General features: G+C 23.0%; 5 protein-coding genes and 1 long non-coding RNA gene across 8 annotated transcripts; 3 read left to right on the top strand and 3 right to left on the bottom strand.

The window, feature by feature from the left end:
• Window positions 1-426: 426 nt before the first annotated feature.
• On the bottom strand, window positions 427-1,579 carry LOC127277183 (uncharacterized). Its single transcript, XM_051298062.1, has 5 exons — window positions 1,470-1,579; window positions 1,311-1,391; window positions 1,108-1,203; window positions 810-905; window positions 427-713 (listed from the first exon to the last, which is right to left on the bottom strand). The coding sequence occupies exons 2-5, from the start codon at window positions 1,389-1,391 to the stop codon at window positions 645-647; spliced, it is 342 nt and encodes a 113-aa protein (XP_051154019.1). The 5' UTR covers window positions 1,470-1,579; the 3' UTR covers window positions 427-644.
• A 368-nt stretch (window positions 1,580-1,947) lies between these two features.
• On the bottom strand, window positions 1,948-4,009 carry LOC127277182 (ITG-like peptide). Its single transcript, XM_051298061.1, has 5 exons — window positions 3,886-4,009; window positions 3,448-3,585; window positions 3,155-3,244; window positions 2,304-2,390; window positions 1,948-2,162 (listed from the first exon to the last, which is right to left on the bottom strand). Exons 2-5 carry the CDS (start codon window positions 3,559-3,561, stop codon window positions 2,088-2,090), a joined length of 366 nt encoding a protein of 121 aa, XP_051154018.1. The 5' UTR covers window positions 3,562-3,585; window positions 3,886-4,009; the 3' UTR covers window positions 1,948-2,087.
• Window positions 4,010-6,258: 2,249 nt separating this feature from the next.
• Window positions 6,259-8,323, top strand: LOC127277179 (uncharacterized). Of its 2 annotated transcripts, none has more exons than XM_051298058.1 (3): window positions 6,259-6,408; window positions 6,538-6,625; window positions 8,105-8,323. In XM_051298058.1, exons 2-3 carry the CDS (start codon window positions 6,545-6,547, stop codon window positions 8,207-8,209), a joined length of 186 nt encoding a protein of 61 aa, XP_051154015.1. In that variant the 5' UTR covers window positions 6,259-6,408; window positions 6,538-6,544; the 3' UTR covers window positions 8,210-8,323. The 2 variants fall into 2 exon arrangements, with proteins under 2 accessions (XP_051154015.1, XP_051154016.1); XM_051298059.1 differs by having other exon boundaries at window positions 6,341-6,412.
• A 280-nt stretch (window positions 8,324-8,603) lies between these two features.
• On the top strand, window positions 8,604-10,111 carry LOC127277178 (uncharacterized). Its single transcript, XM_051298057.1, has 3 exons — window positions 8,604-8,940; window positions 9,336-9,468; window positions 9,775-10,111. The coding sequence occupies exons 2-3, from the start codon at window positions 9,370-9,372 to the stop codon at window positions 9,901-9,903; spliced, it is 228 nt and encodes a 75-aa protein (XP_051154014.1). The 5' UTR covers window positions 8,604-8,940; window positions 9,336-9,369; the 3' UTR covers window positions 9,904-10,111.
• Window positions 10,112-10,904: 793 nt separating this feature from the next.
• On the bottom strand, window positions 10,905-12,790 carry LOC127277180 (uncharacterized). The gene is made up of 3 exons (XR_007842334.1): window positions 12,641-12,790; window positions 12,265-12,395; window positions 10,905-12,001 (listed from the first exon to the last, which is right to left on the bottom strand). It is a non-coding gene; the product is annotated as an uncharacterized LOC127277180 (long non-coding RNA).
• Window positions 12,791-13,080: 290 nt separating this feature from the next.
• On the top strand, window positions 13,081-15,982 carry LOC127277177 (omega-conotoxin-like protein 1). Of its 2 annotated transcripts, none has more exons than XM_051298056.1 (3): window positions 13,081-13,245; window positions 14,455-14,593; window positions 15,769-15,982. In XM_051298056.1, exons 2-3 carry the CDS (start codon window positions 14,474-14,476, stop codon window positions 15,907-15,909), a joined length of 261 nt encoding a protein of 86 aa, XP_051154013.1. In that variant the 5' UTR covers window positions 13,081-13,245; window positions 14,455-14,473; the 3' UTR covers window positions 15,910-15,982. The 2 variants fall into 2 exon arrangements, with proteins under 2 accessions (XP_051154013.1, XP_051154012.1); XM_051298055.1 differs by having other exon boundaries at window positions 13,090-13,245; window positions 14,443-14,593.
• The last annotated feature ends 256 nt before the right edge of the window (window positions 15,983-16,238 follow it).

Genomic DNA, 16,238 nt, shown 5'->3' with positions numbered 1-16,238 from the left:
TTTAAAAAACTTGTTTGATTCACTATTTTGAAAAATTATTTTTTACTATTCATTATTTTAAATATTATTAAATCTATTATTATTTAAAATTTATTAAACTTTTATTATTAAAATTTAAGAATAAAAATTGATTAATAAATTTTTTTTTTTAAGTGTTTAACAAAATTGTTTGTATATACATTTTAATTTACACTCTTAAAATAATCCATTTTACAAGGAAATTTTTAGAAATTTAACGATTACCTTTTTTTTATCAATGTTGCTTTATTTATTGGCATGTATAAATATTACAGGTAGTTGCAGTAAATTTCCGCGTCTAAAAATAAAAATTTTAATTCAAATACTTTTGTTTTAGAAAATTTTTGCATTTTACAATATGTTTATCGAAAAATAGAATATTTTTTTTTTTTACAAAAATCGTAAAAATCTGATTTAAAATTTTTATTGTAAATAATATCAATAATTTTTGTATTACAATTTTTTTTTAAGTTTCTTATTCAATTTGAACTTTTCTTCTCATTAGTGGATATAATTAATTTTCATATATTATTAATTAAATTCTAAAATTTAAATAAAAATATTTCTTAAAATTAGTTTTTTTTTATATCTCCAGTTCGGATGCTTTCTTTAAGTTGAAAATAAATTTAGTAGGAACATATGCTGTTTCTGCATGTCAAACGTGGACAACATCTTTCAAATCCATCTCTCAGGCACTTAAAAAAATTTAATTCTCGTTACTTTTTTTTTTTTTTTTTTTAATAAAAAATAATTTATTTTTGTTCTTTTTAACTTATTTTTTAATAACTTACAAGTTGTCCAACTCTTTGACAGAGATCTACTCTGTCACATCTGCGCTGAGTTGGATGACAGAAAAGTGAAGGACAGCAGTTTGAATCGTTTATACACTAATATCAAAAAATATATTTTTATTCGATTTTGAAAATAATATTTTTTTTTTCGTGAAATTTTCTATATATATTTACATTATATAATAAAAAAATAAAACAATTTTGATTTTTCAGAGTTTAATGAAAAAATTTATGAAAATATTAAATAATTATATAATTAAAATAATAATGAAATTTTAAAAACAATATACTCATTTACATATTGTCCAATATTTCGGCAAGCACCTGGTCTTAAGCATCTATTGTCCCAAATACTACATTGGAGATTAAAGCAGCATTCTCGATTGTTAAAACACTTTAAAGCATATTGGTAATATTAAAATTTAAATTATTGATTATTATTATTTTTTTTTTTTGACATAAAAAATAAATATTGAATAAAAAATTTTATAAATCACTTACAAAGCTACCCTCAGGTTTACAGGGTTGACCACTGACAACGAAAATTCCAACGCATAAAAGTAAAAGTGTACAAAATTTCATCTAAATAATTAAGAATTAATTAAATTTTTTTTCCCTTTATTTATTTATTTTTTTTTTTATTAATTTGAAAATTTTTACCTTTTCAGAATTAACCAATGTCACACTACTTCTCCTTAGAACAAAACTGAATTGTTTATGAACAAATTATCGTTATTTATACACCAAAAATAATCCCCTTTAAGGAAAACTTTTTAAAAAATCTAACTGTGTATTTTTATCAATATTTATTTATTTCAATGTATCCAGTAAAATTTGCCAAAAAAAAAAAAGAAAAGCAATTTATTTTGATATAATAAAATTATTCTATTAAATTATTTTCCTACTGATTCGAATAAATAAATATCAAATAAAAATAAAAAATAAAAATTTGTTATTAAAATAATTATTTACAAAAAAAAAATTATTGCACTTCGAAATATTAAAGTTTATTAATTAATTAATAATAATTAATTAAGAAATAATAATTAAATAATTTTAATTAAAGTGTGATGAGGAAAAAATTATATTTATCAGAAAATTGAATCTTCTTTAATACGCGAGAAATAAAAAAGAAATATTAATTTTCATGTAGATAATTTATTTATTAATTTTATTGTATTTACAAAAAATGATTTTAATTTGCATAAAAAAACAAATAAGTAGAATTTATTTAATTCGTTGTCCAAATGTTTTTCAGTCATGTCTGTTTCTTTTTTCTTAAGCTTCCATTCTTTCTGAACATCGTTTGTTTCTGCACACTAAACCCTGACAACAGTTCAAGTTGTTCTCACACTAAAAAAAAAATTAATTATTGTTTCTTTTTATAAATAAAAGTTTCAATGAAATTTTAATATCAGCGTTTTTTTTGTAAGAAATAATTTATAATAAATAAATACCACAAAAATTACAAGAAATATTACTAAATTTACATACCTTGTCACCTCCTCTACCGCAATCTTGACGGGCACATTTGTTTCTACGGCACTTCATTCCTTCGCAACATTCGGTATTTCTCTCACACTGTACAAATTAAATAAAAGTGTTATTTATTTTTTTAAAATAAAAAAAGTAATTTTTTTAAAAATAAAAAATACATAATTATTCTTTAAACATTATTGTTTTTTTAGGGGTTCGTGACCCTGGCCCGAAAGCCTTATAGTTTCGCTTTGGCAAGCAGTACCATAGTAATCGGTACCATATAGTAACCGGTACCATAGTAATCGGAACCATATAGTAACCGGTACCATAGTAACCGGAACCATGTAGTAACTGGTACCACAGTTACGGGTACCATATAGTAACCGGTACCATAGTAACCGGAACCATGTAGTAACTGGTACCACAGTTACCGGTACCATATAGTAACCGGTACCATAGTAACCGGAACCATGTAGTAACCGGTACCATAGTAACCGGTACAATATAGTAACCGGTACCATAGTAACCGGAACCATATAGTAACCGGTACCATAATAACCGGAACCATGTTGTAACCGGTACCACAGTTACCGGAACCATATAGTAACCGGTATCATAGCAACGGTACCATAGCAACGGTACCATAGTAATTGGTACCATAGCAACCATTGCTAAGGTTTTTTTTCCTTAGCAACGGTAATATTAATATTGGCCACGTAACCCTGCGATGGAGGCGCTCTGCACCAGCTTCTCTCCTATTTTTTTTTTTTTTTTTTAAATTAATTAAATAAATAAAAAATTTTTGAAGGCAGCGTTTGCTGAATTTACAAAAATAAATTTTTGAAATTATATTCTAATTAACTTACGCGGTCTCCTTCCCTGCGGCATCGTCTCTCGCATCTCTGGGTTTTGTCATTACAACGATTTCCACGACAACAATCGCCGTCTTTGGTGCACTGAAAATTAATAAATAAAAATAAAAACTTAAGTCTCTCCATTAAATTATTATTAAATGTATTTATTTTTATTTGAAATAAATCAATATTTTTTTTACTTTTATAAAATTTGAATTTATCTCTTGGTAAATTTTTTTTTTTTTTTTTTTAAATAAAATGAAAAATATTATTTATTAAACATAAATTTGTTTTCTTGAACCTACAGGTGCTCCATTCTCTCCGCATTCTGTACCAGCATCTTCAGCCGATTCTTCGTTGGCAAAAGTAGCAACGACACAGAGTCCAATGAACAAAAGAAAAACAATGGAGTATTTCATCTTGATATTTCAATGAATTTGAATCTATAAAGGATAATTAAATAATTTTATTAAAATTAATTAAGTTATTTTATTTTTCTTAATTTGTTTTTTTTTTATTTTTAAATTTATTATTAATAAATTTTTAGCTATTATTCATTTATTTATTTATTATTTATGATAAATATTTTCTATGTTACGAGAATTTATTTTTCTTTTATTGAGTATTGAATTAACTTCAAAATTTTCATTATTAAAGTTTATTAATAAATTAATTAATTCTATTAATTAATTAATTTATTAATTCTATTAATTTATATTTTTATAATATTATAAATTTCTTACGATAATTTGTTTTTAGAAGAACTTGATGTTTCAAGTAACAAGACTGTTATGATGTGAAAGAAAAATTCATCGCTTTTATATTCAATAAGATCCGCTTTAATTAATTTTGGATGCAAAAAGATTAAATTTTTATCAATATATTTTTTTTTATCAAGTGGAACATCTTTCTCTTGAGGCTGGAAGAATAATTTTTTTAAACGGTTTTAAAAATAAAATCTTATTATTATTATTATTATTATTATTATTAATATATAATAATTATTATTCTACAGTGTATATTACATTTGAAATATATTTGTACATTATATTTCATTTCTTACTTAGTTTTATTATTTTATTTTCACCCTTGTGCAATGAGATTTTTCTTAAACTTTCCATGGAATATTTGAAAAATAATAAAATATTTTTTACTATCATGAAAAATCGAAATAATTTATAATGTTTAATTAAATAATAATTAAATTAAATTAATAATATAATGTTTAATAAATAATAATTAAATGTTTGATTAAATATTAAATAAAAATTAAATTAATAATAATTTAATATTATTAAGGAATGTGAAAATGAATAAAGTTTAATTCATCAGCAAATATTGAGGTCGTTGGACTCTGGAGTAATAAAAAAAATATTAGGACGATGATCCTGTATCCTGTCTCTCATTGGGCCCTAAAGAGGTTCTCCATGACCCTCGGGAAATATCAATTGAATCAATTCGTCGAGCGGTTTTTGTCCATCGAGCCATATTCGCATATTTTGACAGAGTATATATGCATTACACAATGGTTAGGTGTTCGAAATATTGTTCACGAGCGATAACAAATTATTTCTCTGGTTAACAAAACATGTCCTAATAATGGCTTATTAGAATAATTTAATTTTTTATCACACCATAAATATAATCTCCTATAAATTGTTACCATATTATTAATTTCTAAATTTTTTTTTCAAGTTCATTTGAATAACATTAGTTTTATTTTATTTTTTAATTGCTATTAACAATATAATTAAATAACAAATTAATTATTCAATTATTAATTAATTATTTTAATTCATTATTAATTAATTAATAAAAATTAATTAAATTTATTAAGAATAAATTTATTAACAATAAATTATTAATTAATAAATTATTAATTTATTAACAATATAAATGTACAAAAATTAAATTATTAGAAAATTAATATCTAAAATAGTGGGACAATTTTTTAAATATTGTTAAACATTTTTACAATTTTTTTTTTATTAATTTATTATACCAATTTTGCTAACAATTGTTATTGAAATTAATTTATCAAAAATCACCTGACTCGATTTATTCTTGATCCTCAAGATCCTATTTTAATTTTTATCAGCTCACAGATGATATATGATTTACATTAAGTTTATACACATGCATTATTGTTCAAAAATTAAATATTTGTCGACTGAAAATAATACATTTGAGTATAAATAAAAAAAGGTGAATTAATTAAATAAATAAAAAAATTGTATTTCAATAATTTAATTATTTAATTAATTATTTAATTAAATTTCAATAAATTTAATTAATAATTAATTAATTTAAATAAATAATTACATTATATTATTAATTTAATTAATAACTAATTAAATTTAAATTTTTAAATACTTTTAAAGGTTGTCCACTTTTTGTTTATTATTTATATCGATTTTGTTTTAATTAATTTTCTATTTATGAAATAATTCTTTTATTATTTATTCTTATGATTTTTAAATTTTTGATAAATAAACGGAAAATTATTGAACATTTTGCAATAATATATATTTTCTCTTAATAAAGAATCAACATTTCGTAGAAAATTCTAGATTTGTAACGTTCACATATGTTACATTGCGACCAGTATAAAATAACGTGTTTGTCACCTTTTAAGATAAAGCTTAACCTCCACTTGAAAATTTATCCAGATAAAGATAAATTAATATAAATTAGAAACAATCGAGAAAAATAATTACCATTTAATAACGTGCAATTTTTCGAAAAAAAAAAAAATTAAAATTAATAAAAATAAAATTTCAATATTTCCTAAATATAAAAAATATAAAAATTTATATTTTATAAATATAAATTTTCATTATGGAAAAAATTTTGAGGAAACAAATTAGTAATTAACGTTTATAACAAAAATGGAAAAACCCCCTTGAATGAGAATAAAATATTTTGATTATTACGAGTCAATATGTATAACAATTATAAAATTTTTTTTCTCCCGTAAATGAAAAATTGCTCATTGTTCCAGGAAATTAATTAATTTTTTTTTTTTTTCAAAATAACCTCATCTCAATGGAAATGTTTACCTCCGCGTGTGGTGAATTCAATAAATAAAAAATTTTAGATAAAGATCTATTACAAACAAATGGAAAAGATTATTTCGATTAGGTTACCAAGGTAAAATACAACTATTAATGTGCAAAATTAAGTATATAAGGGTCGATCTTAGTTTATCAGAAATCAGAATTATTGCAACAACGAAAAGTTCATCTCAAAGTTATCCTTTCTCAAAAGCAAGTAATTTTATTTAATTTATTAATTTTTAATATTTATTTAAAAATATTTATATTAAATTATTTATTAATACAGTTTTAATTCAATAAATAAATTAATTCTAAAAATTTAAGATTTTAATTTTTAAGGTTCAAAATGTCGAAATTGTTATTGGTTCTTTGCATCGCTTTCCTTGCAGTGAGCGTTGCAATTGCATGCAATCCACCGGGTTTTCCAGTAAGTCACACAATTATTTATGCAAAAAGAAAAAAAGTTACATCAAATATAACTCGAAGATAAAATAATTTAAATCTTATAAACGTACTTTGAAACAAATTTATTTATTTATTATTTGCGTTCAAAGAATTTATAGTTGTAAAAATTTTAACTCATTTGAATAAGTGACTCACTATTTGCTTTTTAATTAATTAAAAATTAAATAATAAATTTTTACTATCAAATTTGACTAATTCAAAAAAAAGTGAGTCACTAATTTTAAATTTTTACTATCACAAAAGAAACCTGAATACAGTAACCGGTACCATATAGTAACCGGAACCATAGTAACCGGTACTATAGTAACCGGTACCATAGTAACCGGAACTATATAGTAACCGGTACCACAGTTACCGGTACCATATAGTAACCGGAACTATATAGTAACCGGTACCACAGTTACCGGTACCATATAGTAACCGGTACCATAGTAACCGGAACCATATAGTAACCGGCACTACAGTTACCGGTACCATATAGTAACCGTTACCATATAGTAAACGGTACCATAGTAACGGGAACCATATAGTAACCGGTACCATAGTAACCGGCACTACAGTTACCGGTACCATATAGTAACCGGAACTATATAGTAACCGGAACCATATAGTAACCGGTACCATAGTAACCGGAACCATAGTAACCGGAACCATATAGTAACCGGTACTATAGTAACTGGTACCATAGTATCCGGAACCATAGTAACCGGAACCATATAGTAACCGGCACTACAGTTATCGGTACTATATAGTAACCGTTACCATATAGTTACCGGTACCATAGTAACCGGAACCATATAGTAACCGGTACTATAGTAACTGGTACTATAGTAACTGGTACCATAGTATCCGGAACCATAGTAACCGGAACCATAGTAACCGGAACCATATAGTAACCAGCACTACAGTTACCGGTACCATATAGTAACCAGTACCATAGTAACCGGAACCATATAGTAACCGGTACCAAAGTAACCGGAACCATATAGTAACCGTAGCCATATAGTAACTAGTACCATATAGTAACCGGTACCATAGCAACGGTACCATGACAACAGTTACCATAACAACCGTTACCATGGCCCACTAATGAAAAATACAATGAGTTTATTATAATTTTTATAATAATATTCATTTATTATAAAATATTTATTTTTATTGCATAATAAATTCATGTGGAATGTAATTTAAATTCACTATACTAAATCCTTGAATAAACTTAATAATCGAAATATATATTTATTGATTTGGCAATCATGATAAAAACAATTTATCATGCTATTTTTATTTCTTTGTTATTCAAATGCAAATTGATTATCAAAAAATGATTAATATTATATCATGTTTATAATTTTTTCAAGAGATTCAATATAGTTATATATTTATATATATATATATTTAATATAAATAAATTTTTAATTGAATTTCTTTTCTTCAACAGTGCATGTCAGATGATGATTGTTGTCCAATGTTTCATTGTAATATTTGGGCTCGTCGTTGCACCAAAGTTAAGCCAGTTCCACCACCAGTTGATGAAGCACCTTGAATATTGATTGCAAAACAAATTAATTGAAAAAAAAAAAAAATTATAAAAATTTTATTCTTATTGTGGTACCACCATATGTAATTTGTATTCTAAATAAATTCTAATTTACTCAGATTTTATTTCATTTCTTATTTTTTTTTTTTTTTTTTTTTTTTTTACTTCCGAATTTTTTATCCAAAAGGAAAAACAGGAAATGATGAAGTGGAAATTAAAGGAAAAAAATATACGTATGCAAATATAGAATAATTAGTTATTAAATTTTTCTCATTAAAAATCACTTTCGAGAAAATTATTGAGAAATTTCTCCAATTTGGTTAATCAATTAATAAATTTAAATAACCAATGTAAATTAATTTACAATAATATAATGAATTTATGAAAATGGAATGGGAAAAAAAAATTAAATTAAATAAATAGAAATTAAATTAATTTAACTAAATTTTGAATGCTGACTAATGTATCGTAATATATGAAATCCCGCATATATCTCGTCAATTGGAAATAAACAATACAGACGTAATAAAAGAATGGTGAAAAAAAAAAAAAAAAAAAAAAATGACGCGCAAAATTGACTTTGAATGAACCCGTCCCCTACTTTCTGGAGGCACATAAAAGAAGAAGGTGCCAGCATAAATAAATCCTGACTTTTAACACCAGTTAGTATAAATACGCCGGTAAATTCGCATGGAATCTCAGTTTCTTTATATAGTTAAAGATTACTTCAAGTTCAGGTTTGTTAAATAATTTTTATTTTCAACTTTGAACTTTAATCGAATCTTGAAAATTTTCTGTTTGTTATTATTAAATAATAACAATAATAATAATAATAATAATAATAATAATAATAATAATAATATTGAATATAATATAAATATTATTTTATTATAATTTTAAATTTCATATAAATATTTACAATTTTTTAAATATTTTCTTCTTTATTGCAAACGAAATTAATTTTACTCTCTAAATTAGTCAAAAAATAACTAACTGCGTGGAATTCGTTAATAAAATGAATTAGTAACCGTTTATAATATTCTTAATAGAAAACTACTAATTAGTGTATAAAAATAATTATTTTATAATAATTAATTAACCATTAATTATTGTATATATATTTTTTTTACAGAAATCGATTCGATTAAAAAATTTTGTAACAAAAAATGGCAAAGATTTTATTATTCCTCTGCTTTACATTATTCGTCATGATCGTAACGGGACAAGATAATACACAACCGTTGTGCAGTCCTCTCTATGGATATGTAAGTTTTATTTTTCATTTAAATCTCAAATCGCGAGAATAACTGTTTTGGTAATTTATAGTTATTTTTGTATATTTTTTAATATTTTAAATACTTTTAATAATTATAATTATAATTAAATAATAATAAATAATTATAATTATAATTAAATAAATAATAATTATAATTATAATTAAATAAATATTTATAATTTAAATTTAAATAATAGTAAATAATTTTATTAAATAATGAATTTCTTTTAAAAAATTAAAAATATTGAAATTGTTGTAACTTGTAAATTAATTGAATTTTTTTTTTTAATTACAGTGCAAAGAATCATCTGAATGTTGCAGACATTTACAATGTATGACTTATTCAGCAAAGTGCATTCATAAAGGTGGATTAATTATTCCAGGACAAGACACGAGACCTCTTGAACCATTTCCTAAAAATTAATAAAATTAATTAGCACCAATCATTTTTTTTTTATAATAAATGATAAATAATTTAACTTTAAAACAGTTTTACCAGATGTGACATATGTGTACTTAAATAATTTTAAGATTTTTTTTAGGATTTAATTACCTTTTACATATATATCATTTTATTATATAGAATCTTTAAAACTATCAAATAAAATTAACTACATATTGTGTAAATTGTATCAATTCGTTCTGTTTTTATGCAATACAAAAAATCATCTAAAACATTATTGTTAATTCAAGAAAAAATAAATTTTTTATATTTTTATTGTTCAGTAGAAATTTTTTTTTTTTTTAATAATAAAAAAAAAGAAACCCCCCGGTAATAATATTAAATAATATAAGTTACAATTAACATTTTAGAACAAAATAGAAAACCACTTGTAGTAAAATTTCGTGAAAACAAATTAATTAATTAACATTAGAAAAAAAAATTTCATATCCGCGTGTGATGCTGATTAATTTACCGAGAAAGTTAATAAAAGTTAAATTAAATCATTTCTTGGAATTGTTATGAACAAGTGAGAGAAAAACTACAATCTTAAAAAATAATTCATTTGGCCTTCCTGATTATCTATATATATATATGTGACTCGAATAAATAATGATTCTTCTACAAATGGAGTATGTCATTTGCGATAAGATATATTTTATTGTGAATATAATTTAGAATTTTCTACAAAAATATAATTTTCATTTCATTCTAATATCATATATTTACAATTTCCATTTTGCTTTCCATTTGCAATAAATTTGGTAAAATTTTTGTTTAAATCATTGGAAATTTTCTTTTTGATATATATATATATATATATTATAAAAAATATATAGAAATTTTTTTTTATCTTATATAGTAATACAAAATTTATGGTTCTTGTATAAATGGAATTTCAAATCGGAGAAATAAAAAACATTTACATTTAAATGATAATTAGATAATTATAATTTATTATATATTAAAAATAATAAACATGGTTCAAAAAATGATTTATTTATTTCAGATTCGGAGATTACAATTTTGTATTATATTTGAATAATAAAAAAAAACCAGAGCAACCGTTTCCAAGATAAGCGTTACCATGACAACAGTTACAATAGCAACAGTTACCATAGCAACCGGTACCATAGCAACCGAAACCATATAGTAACCGGTACCATAGTAACCGGTACCATAGTAACTGGAACCATATAGTAACGGGCACCATAGTAACCGGAACCTTATAGTAACCGGTACAATAGTTACCGGTACCATATAGTAACCGGCACCATAGTAACCGGAACCATATAGTAACCGGCACCATAGTAACTGGAACCATATAGTAACGGGCACCATAGTAACCGGAACCATATAGTAACCGGTACCATATAGTAACCGGCACCATAGTAACCGGAACCATATAGTAACCGGCACCATAGTAACCGGAACCATATAGTAACCGGTACAATAGTTACCGGTACCATATAGTAACCGGCACCATAGTAACTGGAACCATATAGTAACGGGCACCATAGTAACCGGAACCATATAGTAACCGGTACCATATAGTAACCGGCACCATAGTAACCGGAACCATATAGTAACCGGCACCATAGTAACCGGAACCATATAGTAACCGGTACAATAGTTACCGGTACCATATAGTAACCGGCACCATAGTAACTGGAACCATATAGTAACGGGCACCATAGTAACCGGAACCTTATAGTAACCGGTACAATAGTTACCGGTACCATATAGTAACCGGCACCATAGTAACCGGAACCATATAGTAACCGGCACCATAGTAACCGGAACCATATAGTAACCGGCACCATAGTAACCGGAACCATATAGTAACCGGTACAATTGTTACCGGTACCATACAGTAACCGTTACCATGACCGTTTTTTTCCTTAGCAACCGTTTTAAATTACAATTTCATTTATTTATTTATATGAAAACTTGAGTTTATAAAAGTATAATTCTATGTACGAATGAATCTTCTGTTCTCAAGAATATTTCTTCCGAGCACACATCTTCTAGCGTAAAATAAACAAAACAGTCCTTCGCAACATTCGTTAGGTCGGTAACACTGTAACAATATAACATTTTTCATATATATATATATATACTGTTTTTGTAGTTCTGTGAATTGAAAAAAAATTTTTTACAATTTTTTAAAATTTAAATTTTCTTTTGCATTTTTGATGATAAATTTTAAGCTCAACTCGCTCAGAATTTTGAGAAGATTTTGTATTTTTTAAATTCAAAAAATAAGCTTTTGGTTATAATACCATTTAATTTTTTTTTTTAAAAAAGAATATATTTGATAGTGTAAAAATATAAAAAACTTACTTTTTCACCTCTAGGAATACAGTTTTTATTGTCGACACTCACAACATATGCAGTCACAATAGCAATTAGTATAAAAATTGACAGTAATTTTTTCATTGTAATTGTATTTAAGTAATCAGAAAAAACGGTTTCTGTAATAGTTAAAATAATTGAAATTAATAAATTAATATTGATAAAATAATATTTATTAATTAATATTAATTAATTAATATTAATTAATAAAATGAATTAAATTTTATGTACAAGTTACATAAAATATTGTCTTTTTTAAAAGAGACTAATTAACATCTTTTCTAAAAAAAAAGTATAACAATAAATAAATAAAATTTAAATATTGCTCTTAATTAAAACATTAATGATATTTTTTTTCTCTTACAGTTTTGTCGATATAAAATGAAAATAGTATACTGTTAATAGTAACGCTTATTATTAATATATATATATCACCGATGATACGAGACTAAAACAGTTCGATCATTTTTAATCTGTCATATATAGTCTGATAAAATCAACCTCTATTTAGATTATATTTTATTGGTTTTTTTAATATTTAACCAATAATAATCAATAAACTGATTACCAGTTCAATTACCCTGATATAATTACAGTTTAATAATATTGAAAACGTGTTTGTCCCAAATTCCAGAACAATATAAAGTTTTTTTTCACAAATCTCATATTTTTTTATTGCGAAAAAAAAATTCCAATTCTTTTGTTGAATTTCACTGATTCATTTTTTTTTTTTAAATGTCCTTTTTTAATAGAGCAATATATTAGAAAACTTCAAGTTCAATCGCAGTGATTTTCTGTGTGTGTGTGTGTGTGTTTGTCTGAGAGTGACTGACTTTGCGTCATGCATAAATTACGTATACATTTATAAGACAAGTAGACATATAAACGAGAATGTTATTAAATGAAAAGTCAGTCTCGTACGATTTACCAACGACGACGAATAAATTTAGTTAAAGATTCACGTGAATAGTGAGTAATTAATAATTCATTCATCATTTTTATAATTTTTTTTTTTTTTTAATTAATTTTCACGCGTTTTAAAGTTAAATTTTTATTATTTATAATTATTTCGTGAATGTTAAATTCAATTGCAAATAGAAATTTTCTTTATTCAGAGTGGTGAAACTAAAAACTAAGAACAAAAAATTAATATTAATTATTAATTATTAATCATTAATTATTAATTATTAATTAAATTAATATTAAGTAATTGAATGAATAAATTTAATAAGTTACTATGCAATTGGTAAATATTTAATAAATACAATTTTATAATTGTAAATAAATATTTTAATAAATTTTAGATACGAAAGGGAAAATTAAATAAAAAAAAAAAACAAATTTTAGAAAATAATATACCTAAGGCCTAATATTCACTTCTTCCTTGACACAGCAAGTTTTAATAAAGAACGTGATTCATTCGAAGGTCAATCCTTCAATTAACTGCGTTGTAATGTAGTATAAAAAAAGGTTTTGCATTACTTTAAAGTTTTTCAATCATTTTAAAGTGATTTTTTTTTTTTTATTGAAATATTTATCGAAAATCAATTTTATAGATACCGGAAAATTTCAACTTGAACAATTTTTTAGCTAAATTCAAAAAATGATTTTCCTACAAGTACTATAGATTTTTTTTCTAAATAATTAAATATTAATTAACATTCATTATTATTTAATTATACAATTATTTATATTATAATTATATTAATTAATTATATAATAATTATATAATAATTATATTAATTAATTATATTAATTTATTATATAATAAATAATTAAATAGTAATTAAATTTAATTAGTATTTAATTATCATTAATTGGACAAAACCCGATGGAAAGAATAAATTAAAATACATTAATTTTTATTATTTAATGAAAGAAATTAGTTTATTTTCAAAAAAAAGAGTTAAATCCACATGAATGATAAATTAATTTATAATTTATTTTAATTTGCATCTAACTATCGTTTTCCTTTATGGAGATAAACAAAGAAAATATTTATAATTATTAATTTACTTATTAATTAATTTTTCAATTTTTTTTTATAAATGTTAATAAATAAATAAATATCTAATAATTTTTTCATTATTCATAAATATTGAGATAAAAAAAATTTGTATTTTATCATATATTTATTGAGTGATAAAAACATGATTTTTATTCTAGATAAATTTTTAGGAAATTATAAACTATCAAAATGAAACTTCTTCTCTTGAGTATTGTTTTTTGCTTGACGGTGACAATTATTTCAAGTCGTACTGCAACACGACCAGGTTCCCCTGTCGATTCACCTGTTTGCAAGCGGCATGGCGATGACGTAAGTTATCTAAAATCATTTATTAATTTGTCATTAATTCGTAACATTATTTCTTTTTTAACTTTTAATATTCGGAATTAAAATTTTTTTTTAATAAATTAACATTTATAAATAATAAATTAAAAAATTAAATTAAATTAAATTAAAATATATATATATATATTGACACATCTCTTAAAATGCCCTTTAAATGTTTAAATTTAAAAATTCCACATTAAATAAAAATAAGTGTGAATAATATGTTTACAATGTCACGTGTTTGCACATTTTCCCAATAATTTGCAATATTATGATATTTTGTTTCGTTTTTTTTTTTCTTTTTTTTTGTGTTTAATTAAATTGTTTAATTTTAATTTCATCGGTGGAAAAACGGTTCACCGTAAAATGGTAATTTCGAATTATATACTACCGCGGATAATGATGAGGCTTTTCAACATATAATTAATCTCGGAAATAAATTAACATCGCGGCAAATACTTGAAACCACACTGTCAACAACTTAATAAATTACAAATAACGATTCATTGACTGAATGGCATCAAATGACACGTGTTGCATGTCAAAAGGTTATATTCATAAATGCGATTGATATTTTAAGATCACGACCTTTGTTTCATATATATATATATATATATATATATATATATATGGAAATACGTTAATCTTATATTTTTATTAAATTATATAAGTCAATGATAATAATATAAATAATTGAAATATTTGAAATGATAACTAATCTTGTTACTTAATTTACTATATTTATTTATTTACATTATTATTAGTATTATTATTTTACTATTATTATTATTATTATTATTATTATTATTATTATTATATTTGTATTAATACACTCAGAGAAATGGTATATTTGTCTCCGAGCCTACTAACTCATTTATTTGTTGCAAATATATTTTATTTCATTGAAATAAAAAATTTATTATAAATTTAATTTTTATTTGAGCCAAAGAAAAATTTATTTCTGACAAATAAAACTTTTATTTACGCCAAATAAATAAGAGACAAATATACATTTATTTAACTCAAATATATTTTATTTGGTTCAAATAAATCATTTCTCTGGGTGTAAGTATTTATATATATATATATATATATATATATTTATATTTATAATATATTAAATCCAAATATATTAAAAAGGTAAATTATTTTTTCAGTGCATATCTTCTGATGAATGCTGCAGCAATGTGAAAATGACATGTAATCGTTTTGCCGGAAGGTGCCAAGTTGTTATAACAAGGGATGATTTGTTAGAAGGGAAGGCCAAATTAAAAAAAACAGGACACCATCTTTTTTAAACTATTTTTAAATTAATTTTTAATTAAGAACTTTACTGAGATTATAAATAGTAAATGAAAAAAAAAAAATAAATATATTTTGTATTAACATTTTTTTTTGTTTATAAATAAAAATTTTTAATTAGACAAAAATTAGTATAAATTTTAATTTAAAAAAAAATTAATTAAAAATCTAATTTTATTCAAAAATTATTAATATCAATTAATTATTTTAATGGTAATTGAAAATATAAATTTCTTTTTTTTTATAAATAAAATAGAAAACAAAAAGTTTAGTAATTTTTTTTTTAAGGAATTAAAAAAGTTCTCGAGAATGCGGCAATTTAGAG

Source organism: Leptopilina boulardi, unplaced genomic scaffold (assembly GCF_019393585.1).
Source record: "Leptopilina boulardi isolate dan_hultmark-lab unplaced genomic scaffold, ZJU_Lbou_2.1 LbouV2_165, whole genome shotgun sequence".
Taxonomy (NCBI): Eukaryota; Metazoa; Arthropoda; class Insecta; order Hymenoptera; family Figitidae; genus Leptopilina; species Leptopilina boulardi.
Note: the sequence above shows the minus strand (reverse complement) of the source record. Positions and strands in the feature narration are given on the sequence as shown.